Source organism: Scyliorhinus torazame, chromosome 13 (genome assembly GCF_047496885.1).
Source record: "Scyliorhinus torazame isolate Kashiwa2021f chromosome 13, sScyTor2.1, whole genome shotgun sequence".
NCBI lineage: Eukaryota > Metazoa > Chordata > Chondrichthyes > Carcharhiniformes > Scyliorhinidae > Scyliorhinus > Scyliorhinus torazame.
Window position 1 is genome coordinate 224,254,992 of NC_092719.1, and position 11,051 is coordinate 224,266,042.

General features: G+C 49.0%; 1 protein-coding gene across 3 annotated transcripts in view; it reads left to right on the forward strand.

The window, feature by feature from the left end:
* The window catches only part of LOC140388640 (uncharacterized), a 68,015-nt gene extending 61,021 nt beyond the window's left edge, over positions 1–6,994 (forward strand). For all 3 annotated transcript variants that reach the window (XM_072473100.1, XM_072473101.1, XM_072473102.1), the window contains 4 exons: positions 1,356–1,573; positions 1,658–1,726; positions 4,823–4,918; positions 6,640–6,994. In XM_072473100.1, coding sequence (XP_072329201.1) covers positions 1,356–1,573; positions 1,658–1,726; positions 4,823–4,918; positions 6,640–6,844 — 588 coding nt within the window. In that variant the 3' untranslated portion in view covers positions 6,845–6,994. The remainder of the gene's footprint in view (positions 1–1,355; positions 1,574–1,657; positions 1,727–4,822; positions 4,919–6,639) is intronic.
* Positions 6,995–11,051: the final 4,057 nt, after the last annotated feature.

Genomic DNA, 11,051 nt, shown 5'->3' on the forward strand with positions numbered 1-11,051 from the left:
GCTATAATCTCCTCCAGCCCAACAACCGTTTGAGATTTCTGTCCTCCAATTCTGACTTCTTGATCATCTCCAAATTTCATCGCTCCATCATTAGTGGCTGTGCCTTCAATAGCATTGGTCCTAAGCTCTGGAATTTCCTCCTTAAACCTCTCCGCCTCCCCACCTTGCCCATCTCCTTAACAAACTCCTGGAAACCTGCCCTTTTTAACCAGTTTTTGGTCATCTGCTCTCATGGCTGGATTCTCTGATTCTGGGGCTATGTCCCCACGCCGGCATTTCACGCCAGAGAAACTGCCGCAAAACGGCCACCGATTCCCCGTTTGGCTGGGGGCTAGCATGCCGGCAGCGTAGAGCACCCAACTCTAGCTGCCGATACGGCCCGGAGAATTGCCGGGTCCATGGCCGCACCTGCACACGGTGGCGGCCTGCAGTGGCTGCGCCGTGCTACATGGCGACCGCCGCTCGCGGACCCGGCCCGCGAAATAGTCCCTACTTTGGCTGGCTCGCATGCCCCTGACCACCCCCCATCAGTGCCCCCAGCCCCGAACAATGTCCGCAGCCACCACGCCAAGTTCCCGATGGGTGAGACCATGAGAGACCCATGCCGTCGTGAATTCGGCCGGTCGGGGGCAGAGCATCGCGGGGCGGGCCTCAGGCAATGTTCTGAGGCCGTCGATACGTGGCGCGGTGTGCACTTTGGAGGGGGTGAGCATCGCGAAAGCAGCGCCGCTAACCATTTCATCGGAAAGTTGGATTCTCCGGCCGGTCGCCCAACGCGATTTAGACGTCGGCGACCAGAGAATCCAGTCCCATATCTCCTTACGTGGTTCTGTCAAATTTTATTCAAAAATAATTTTTAAAAATAAATTTAGAATACCCAATTCATTTATTTTCCAATTAAGGGGCAATTTAGTGTGGCCAATCCACCAACCTGCACATCTTTGGGTTGTGGGGGCGAAACCTACGCAGACACGGGGAGAATGTGCAAACTCCACACAGACAGTGACTCAGAGCCAGGATTGAACCTGGGACCTCAGCGCCATGAGGCAGCAGTGCTAACCACTGCGCCGCCGTGCTGCCCCGTCAAATTTGATTTGATCACGGTCCTGTGAAGCACTTGGTGAGCTTTGTTGCATCAACAATAATAAATAAATACAAGTTTCCATTGTTGAAACATCTTCTCTACTTCTCCCCATTAAACCTTTTGTAATCTGAAAGATTTAATCAGGTCACCTGTCAGGCAAACAACTGGAGTGATGTGAATATAGGGATAAATGAGTGCCTGACTAGGGGGGAAGGAAAGTGGAGGACGTTGGCATTGTGGTGTCTTCTAAGATGAATTCTTGTCACTGAAGGCTCGCTGGCGCAGCATCCTGCATCACACAGTGAATGTGCACGAGTGGCAGCTCGGTGACTGTTCGACCGCAGCATCCTGTGACCACGGCCCTCTCACCCACAAGGAAATCAAGGACAAGCTGTGGCTAACAGCGGGTTCACCTGCCCACCATGCCTTGCGCAGAGTGGTGTACGACAAATGGCTCACCTCCCACCTCAACTATTTTGTCCAAGCCAGGTTTGTTTCTTTAATTTATTTCTGGCTGAATTATTCAGTGTGCTCATTCGCAACTGTAAGGCAATTTTTCAATAACTTTTGCAGGGTAACCAATGAACTGGAGTCATTTAGCAATCACATTCAAATGTATGCTGCAAAGAACTTCACATATGAGTAAGTACCAGTTAACAAAACATTCATCCTTAAGAATTTTATAGTTATCAGTGAAGTAATGTGAAGAGTGTGAAGAGTTACTGGGATTGCTCTCCACAGAGCAGAGAAGCATCACAGAGAGATTTAACAGAGGGAGTCAAACTCTTCGGGGTTTTTATGGGGGGTGGGGGTGGGGAGAACATTCGCAGGGCTGTGGGAAAAGAGGAGGGAGTGGGTCGAATTGGACAGCTCTTTCAAAGAGCTAGCGTAGGCAAGATGGGGCTGGTTTAGCACAGTGGGCTAAGACAGCTGGCTTGTAATAATAATACTTATTATAATCGCTTATTGTCACAAGTAGGCTTCAATGAAGTTACTGTGAAAAGACCCTAGTTGCCACATTCCGGCGCCTGTTCGGGGAGGCTGGTACGGGAATGCAGAACAAGACCAGCAGCGTGGGTTCAATTACTGTACTGGCCTCCCCGAACAGGTGCCGGAATGTGGCGACTAGGGGCTTCTCACAGTAACTTCATTGAAGCCCACTTGTGGGAGGGGATTAAATGGGTGGGTAGAGTCAGTGATAGGGGAGAGTGTACATGGGGGTGTGGGAGGGGATTAAATGGGTGGGTAGAGTCAGTGATAGGGGAGAGTGTACATGGGGGTGTGGGAGGGGAGTGAATGGGGGGTAGAGTCAGTGATAGGGGAGAGTGTACATGGGGGTGTGGGAGGGGAGTGAATGGGGGGTAGAGTCAGTGATAGGGGAGAGTATACATGGGGGTGTGGGAGGGGAGTGAATGGGGGGTAGAGTCAGTGATAGGGGAGAGTGTACATGGGGGTGTGGGAGGGGAGTGAATGGGGGGGGAGAGTCAGTGATAGGGGAGAGTGTACATGGGGGTGTGAATGGGGGGGTAGAGTCAGTGATAGGGGAGAGTACATGGGTGTGTGGGAGGGGAGTGAATGGGGGGGTAGAGTCAATGATAGGGGAGAATGTACATGGGGATTGGGAGGGGAGTGAATGGGGGAGTAGAGTCAGTGATAGGGGAGAGTGTACATGGGGGTGTGGGAGGGGAGTGAATGGGGAGTAGAGTCAGTGATAGGGGAGAGTGTACATGGGGATGGGGAGGGGAGTGAATGGGGGTAGAGTCAGTGATAGGGGAGAGTGCACATGGGGGTGTGGGAGGGGAGTGAATGGGGAGTAGAGTCAGTGATAGGGGAGAGTGTACATGGGGGTGTGGGAGGGGAGTGAATTGGGGGGGAGAGTCAGTGATAGGGGAGAGTGTACATGGGGGTGTGAGAGGGGAGTGAATGGGGGGTAGAGTCAGTGATAGGGGAGAGTGTACATGGGGGTGTGGGAGGGGAGTGAATGGGGGGGGAGAGTCAGTGATAGGGGAGAGTGTACATGGGGGTGTGAATGGGGGGGTAGAGTCAGTGATAGGGGAGAGTACATGGGTGTGTGGGAGGGGAGTGAATGGGGAGTAGAGTCAGTGATAGGGGAGAGTGTACATGGGGATGGGGAGGGGAGTGAATGGGGGTAGAGTCAGTGATAGGGGAGAGTGTACATGGGGGTGTGGGAGGGGAGTGAATGGGGAGTAGAGTCAGTGATAGGGGAGAGTGTACATGGGGATGGGGAGGGGAGTGAATGGGGGGGTAGAGTCAGTGATAGGGTAGAATGCGTATGAGTGGGTTCTTCCTGAAGGTGGATGATAGATGCGAGCAGTGTCAGGAGTGCCCGACCAACCACATCCACATGTTCTGGTCCTGCCCCAGACTCTGAGTTCTGGACAGCCTTTTCGAGGACCTGTCCAATGTGGGGGTCGAGATGGAGCCGGGCACATCTGTGCCAGTCGTCGGGGTGTCAGTGCTCTGGTCAGTGATGGGGGCAGACGCCCTGGCCTTCACCTCACTGATTGCTAGGCGGAGACTTCTGCTAGGCTGGAGTTCGGCAGCACCATCCAGGGTCTCGGAGTGGCTCCCAGATCTGGCTGAGTTCCTCAAACTAGAAAAATTAAAATTCTCAATAAGGGGGTCCGAGGAGAGATTCCACGACATGTGGAAGACGTTCACAGACCTCTTGGCAGATCTGTTTGCAACCAGCAACTAACTAGGGTGAGGTGAGCACATAGGGAGAGGGGGAGGGGAGGGATAGGAAGGAGGGGCAGGAAGCACTGACTGAAAGGGAGCTCATGTATAGCAGAGAAGGAATGGAGAGGAAGGCCATTCGCAGGCAAGAACACAAATCCTTCCACATATGCAAAACGGGAACCATCCTAACCTTGTTTGAGAACTCAAGGAGTGAGAGGACTCTTCCCCCCCCCCCCCCCCCCCCCCCCCCATCTCGGGCAGCACGGTAGCACAGTGGCTAGCCCTGTGGCTTCACAGCACCAGGGTCCCAGGTTCGATTCCCCGCTGGGTCACTGTCTGTGCGGAGTCTGCACGTCCTCCCCGTGTTTGCGTGGGTTTCCTCCGGGTGCTCCGGTTTCCTCCCACAGTCCAAAGACGTGCAGGTTAGGTGGATTGGTCATGCTAAATTGCCGTTAGTGTCCAAAAAAGTTAGATGGGGTTATTGGGTTACGGGGATAGGGTGGAAGTGAGGGCTTAAGTGGGTCGGTGCAGACTCGATGGGCCGAATGGCCTCCTTCTGCACTGCATGTTCTATGTCTGTGCCAGCAAAACAAATGTAATTATGAGATGTAAAGTGTTCTGGCGGTAATTGTAAATACGTACGTAAAGTTGTGGAAACTGCTTATTACTAAACATTAAAAATCCCAATAAGAACACTTCTAAAAAGTGGGATGACACACTGATGTAAATAATGTAGGAAATGATAGAAATGGGACGACTGTCACTGAGAAGGTGGCAGCTTGTGATAGTTGTGTTGGAGTTGTTACTGTTTTGGTCATTATTGTTTCTATATTGTTCTGCAAAGTTTTGATATTAAGTGCAAAAATTCCAACAAAAATATTTTCAAAAAACCTTTGGCAGTGTTACAAAGAAAGTGTAGGTTCAAGCAACTACCTTTTATCTGGCTAACTGTCGTACTTAATTAGTTGTGTTCACTGCCAACTTGTTTCTCTATTCTAAGTTTTTCACTTTGCTCCTTTCATTTATCTTCCATTGTAGGTACGAGGATTACCTGGTCCGTACCTTGCTGGCAGCAATTGATTATAATTCGCATGTTGACCGTGAATATAAGTGTAATGCTGCTGGTGACATTGTGTAAGTAGGTAATAAGTAGAGAGGGAAGGAGACCGGGAACTCCATGGAATCCCACCGGTTACAGTGCTGAGAGACCGGGAACTCCATGGAATCCCACTGGATACTGCTGAGAGACAGGGAACTCCATGGAATCCCACTGGTTACGGTGCTGGGAGACAGGGAACTCCATGGAATCCCACTGGTTACAGTGCTGGGAGACAGGGAACTCCATGGAATCCCACTGGTTACAGTGCTGAGAGACCGGGAACTCCATGGAATCCCACTGGTTACAGTGCTGAGAGACCGGGAACTCCATGGAATCCCACTGGTTGCAGTGCTGGGAGACAGGGAACTCCATGGAATCCCACTGGTTACAGTGCTGGGAGACAGGGAACTCCATGGAATCCCACCGGTTACAGTGCTGAGAGACCGGGAACTCCATGGAATCCCACTGGATACTGCTGAGAGACAGGGAACTCCATGGAATCCCACTGGTTACGGTGCTGGGAGACAGGGAACTCCATGGAATCCCACTGGTTACAGTGCTGGGAGACAGGGAACTCCATGGAATCCCACTGGTTACAGTGCTGGGAGACAGGGAACTCCATGGAATCCCACTGGTTACAGTGCTGAGAGACCGGGAACTCCATGGAATCCCACTGGTTACAGTGCTGGGAGACAGGGAACTCCATGGAATCCCACTGGATACAGGGCTGGGAGAAGGGAACTTCATGGACTCCCACTGGACACAGTGTTGAGAGACTGGGAACTCCATGGAATCCCACTGGATATGACCGGGAACTCCATGGATTCCCACTGGATACAGTGCTAAGCGACAGGGAACTCCATGGAATCCCACTGGATACAGTGCTGTCGTTTGCTCTTTTCTTCCCAACAGTTATTGAAGTCATGACTAAGTTTATGAAGGCCCCGCCTTCTCAACCTTGTGCCTGAGGTGTGGTGATCCTCAGGTTAAATCACCACCAGTTAGCCCTCCCTGTCAAAGGGAAACAGCCAAAAGGGAGCTGTGGTTACCCATGGTGAGCTCCAAGCAGAGGGCAGCAGCTTCCCTCCAGTACTTTGTCCCAATGGTCAATATGCCCAGATGTTAACAATAATAATAATATTTGTTTATTGTCACAAGTATGAAGTTACTGTGAAAAGTCCCTAGTTCGCCACATTCCGGCGCCTGTTCGGGTAAGCTGGTATGGGAATTGAACCCACGCTGCTGGCCTTGTTCTGCATCACAAACCAGCTGTCTAGCCCACTGAGCTAAACTAGCCTAACACTGGTAGGCTGTTGCACTGCAAGGACACCGATGATGGCAGTCAAAGCCTTTAGATAGTGGTTGCAGAAACCGACGGAGCGCCCACACGGGGAAGCACAGTTGAATGCAAATGTGACACAGGTTTATTCACAATACAGCAATCTCTCCACTCCCCGAAGAGCCTCCTTCCCCGACCTGCATTCAGGACAGGGTTTATATAGTGAGAGGCTCCCCTAGTTAAGGGAGAAGTCCCATCCCGTTTACCGGGGAAGTTCGTATTCCCAGGAGGTCACAGGGAACCAGATGGTGCACACCCCGTGACCTCTGAAGGGGTCATTAAAGTGGTCAGCACCCTTATTAATCTGAGCAGTTAGCAAGCTATTGGGGCTCTTCCACATTCATGAGTAGTTTGAAGCTCGGAGTTTGTTTTTATTGTGTGCCATCAGTTGATCAACTGCCTCTTTATTTATCTCAGATACCACAAGATGTACTCACAGCACAAAAAGTACTGGAGGGCCGTTCCCTCAAAGGTCCAGAAACAGTACTGTTACTTCGAGGAGCTGAAAGAGGACATGGTGAAAGCAATATCCTCAAACGATGACATTCAACAACTGCCCAGAAGATTAGGAGCAAAAGGAAGTAGGGTCCCAGCCCAGCTAAGCAAAGCAATTGCCACCTGAAGAGCAAATAGGTATTGGCGGAATAAAGTGTGACCTTAAGGAAAAATCCTGTGCTGTTTTGGTATTATCATTGAATAAGTGTTGCATATTTTTGCACTATTTACATGAATGTTTTTATTTAATGTAACATTAAATGTACACTTTGTTTTACGATACACAATCACAAGACTGTCTGTGGCCATCTTTAGTTTACGAACGCCTTCTTCAGCACCCTCTGTTCCTAACAGCCGACTGTTTTGACTATATTTCCCAGCAAAAGGAGACGGAGTTCAATGCCATGACAGACATGGGGCTGATGAGATACAGGATTGGTGTGACATTGTGAGAGTCCCAACACTGGCATTCTGCATGTCTCCGTCCCGGCCGCAGCCCTTTCGCAATCTTCTGACTCTATTCTTCAGTTATGCTATTTTGCCACTTTAAAATTCCCGAGGTTGGTGTATTCAATAATTGCAAAATGCAATTGAGCCATATAGACTGGTGTTAGCACAACAGAGCATCCCGGATTCTCCCGTCCACAAGGTCCTTGAAGCTAGAATCCCTACTGGGAGAACGTCGTCCTGTGGAGATTCTGCCCATGGACTGCACAATCCCACATTGCTTTACTGGGATGCAACCTTGTGCCTGCTTCACAGTACAGAGCAGAGCATTGTTGGTGGAAGTCGGCGTTTTAAAAAGTACGTATATTTTATAATAATCTTTATAACTGCAGATGCTGGAATCTGAAACCAAAGAGAAAATGCTGGAAAATCTCAGCAGTTCTGGCAGCGTCTGTAGGGAGCTTTGACAAAGGGTCATCTGGACTTGAAACGTTTGCTCTTTTCTCTCCCTACAGATGCTGCCAGCCCTGCTGAGATTTTCCAGCATTTTCTCTTTGGTTATAATAACCTTTATCAGAGATGAGACAGATATGAGAGTTATAACCAACAGAAAGGATGTGAGGGTAAACAATGTAAAAGGATTTCCCCCACCTGGATTCTACATCTTGAAAGCTTAAGAAAAAAATAGAGTTTGAAAATAATTCTGCACAGAAAAGAGGCCACTATTTAGCCGCAGTGTGTGTGACGTGAGGTAGCAGCTTGCCGTCCTGGTTAAACACAGCTACTTACAGACAGTTCCTGAATTCCTGTGACAATGCTCGACAGCCAACAGTGACACTACTGATTTGTTAATCAAAAGAGCAAATGCTTTTAAAGCTCTGTTATGTAGTTATGATATTCCTAAATTTGTTAACAAGGCCAAAACATCACAAAGATTTCTTGTTTGTTGAGTTTCGTTGAGGGAGCCTCACGCTGGGAGATGGAACACAGTTAATATCTGGTTTCACACAATTGTAATGGTACAGAAGGAGGCCATTCGGCCCATCATGTCCGCACTGGCTCGCCAAACGAGCACCGTGCCTTAGTGCCGTTCCCTTGTCTTTTCCCCAGACCCCTGCACAGTGTTTCTATTCAAATAATCATCTAATGCTCTCCTGAACGCCTCGATTGAACCTGCCTCCACCCCACTTCCAGGCCGTGCATTCCACACCCCAACCACTCGCTGTGGGGAAAGCTTTTTTCTCACTTTACATTGGCTTCTTTTGCAAATCACATTAAATTCATCCGTGATCCTTTTACAATGGGAATAGTTTCTCCTGATCTACTCTGTCCAGCCCCCTTATGATTTTGAACAAATCGATCAAATCTTCACTCAGCCTTCTCCCCCCACCCCCCCAAGCAGAACAGTCCCAACCTCTCCAATCTATCCTCGTCACTGAAGTTTCTCATCCCTGGAACCATCCTTGTGAACCTCTTCCCCACTCTCTCCAATGAGTTCACATCCTTCCTGTAGAGTGGTGCCCAGAACTGTACACAATATTCCAGCTGAGGGCTAACTAGTGTCTTGTATAAGTTCAGTATAACCTCCTCGCTCTCGTACTCTGTGCCCCTATTAATAAAGCCCAGGATATTATTTGCTTTATTAAATATTCCCTCCACCTGTCCTGACACCTTCAATGACCTGTGCACAAATACACCCAGGTCCCTCTGCTCCTGCACCCTTAAGAATTTTACCCTTTATTTTGTTTTGGCGCTCAATGTTCTTCCTACCAAAATGCATCACCTCAAACTTATCTGCATTGAACTGTATCTGCCACCTCTCTGCCCACTCCACCAACTTGTCTGTGTCGTTTTGAAGTTCTACACTGTCCCCTTCACCATTTACAATACTAAGTTTTGCATCATCTATGAACTGACCCCTAGGGAACCCCACTACAAACCTTCCTCCAGCCTGAAAAAGATCTTTTGATCATTGCTCTCTGCTTCCTATTATTCAGCCAATTTCGTATCCACATTGCTGCTGCCCTTTTGTTCCATGAGCTATAACCTTCTCACATTTCCGTTGTGTGGGGCACATTGGGTGGGTAAATTGGGGTAGATTTCAACGCGGGAGTGATGATGGTGAGTGTGCGTCTTGTTTCTCTTTGTTTGTTGGTGGTGGGAGGGTGGACTGGAAGGGTGAGGGAAGTCGGAGGCATTGGGCGGGGGCCACCATCCTAGCTGGGTGGGCTAGTTAACTGGAGTGAAGTGGGGGGGGGGGGTTGCCAGGAGAAAGGCGTGGTGGGGTGGGGAGAATTGGGTTGGTTCTTTTTTTGGTTGTGGGGAGGGGGTGGGTGCGGGGAAGGTTGCTGACAACGGTGAGTTGGTGTTGCATCCGACTGCTCCTTTTTATCGCCAGCTTTTTGAGGATGCCTGGGTATTTTTTTCTCCCACGAATCTTATCGGGACATACTATGAAGCATTAACTCCTGGATTGGGCAAGTGTGTGCCGCGTAAACAAGATAAAAGAAGGATTAACAAATGAATAAGCCAAAACCCACGGAAAGCTGCTATTCCCACACCCGCATCACATGATTCTCCCCTTCCAACGTTTTTTGAAGGAGTCATGTTTGCAATTCTCCAGCCCTCTGGCACCTCCCCTGAGTCCAGTGAAGACGGGAAGATTATGGCCAGAGCCCCTGCGATTTCCATTCTCCCTTCCTCCAATATCCTTGGGTGCATCATCTGGCCCCCCAGTGCCTTGTCAGCTTTAAGTACCGACAGTTGATTCAACACTTCCTCCTTATCAATTTTGTGATCTCTTTTAGTGACAGAGTTTCCTTGTCTGTCACCATGGCCTGGATAGCATCTACTTCCTTGGCAAAGACAGATATAAATTCATTCAGTATCTCAGTCCATGCCCCCTGCCTCCATGTGTAAATTCCCTTTTAGGTTCCTAATCCTCCTGTTACTCTTGATCTGCCTAGAGAAGATTTTGTGATTCCCCTTTCTGTTGGCTTTCAGCCTTTTCTCACATTCCGCTTTGCTTCTCTAATGACCTTGTTTACCTCCTCTCTGAACCTTCCGTATTCCTCTTGGTTGTTAACTATACTTTCCACCTGTCCCAGCACACTTTTTTTGTTATGATATTAATTTCTATCTCCTTTTTCATCCAGGGGGCTCTGGATTTGTTTGCCCTGTCTTTCCCTTTTAAATGAATAGACCATGACTGTGTCTGGACCATTTCTGTTTTAAAGGTAACCCTTGAGTGAGTTTCAACCGCCAATCTTTCGTTCCAGTCTATCCGGCCTAGCTCTGTTCTTGCCCTTGTTCATTATTTTTACTCTGGATTGCTCATTGTCCTTTTCTATCGCCGTCTTATACCTTATGATACATTGATCACTGTTTCCTAAATGTTCCCCCGCTGACACTTAATCTTCTTGGACCACCTCATTTCCAAGAGCCAGGTCCAATAGATGTTGTACTGGAACCTGCTGTAGGAAATTCCCCTGAACACAATCTAGGAATGTTTGCCCCTCTCCACCCTTTACACGACTACTGTCCCAGCCTGCATTTGGGTAATTAAAATGAGGTTTCTCACAGCTAACGCTGAATAAAGGTCTCTCTATCCTGCCCCAACAATGTGCCTCAGCCCTCAACCTCAGTATACCAGCCTCTTCTGCACCAGAGAAGTGCAGAACACAAAGATGTGGCATTCAGCCCATCTAGTCTTTTTAAGTAAATTACTGCAGAAGCTGGAATCTGAAGCAATAACAGAGAATACTGGACAATCTCAGCCGGTCTGACAGCGTCTGTGGAGAGAGAAGGGAGCTAACGTTTTGTTAGCAGTTCTTGCCTCAACCACTAACCCTGGGAGTGAATGCGCAGCCTCACAGCTGTGTGTGTGT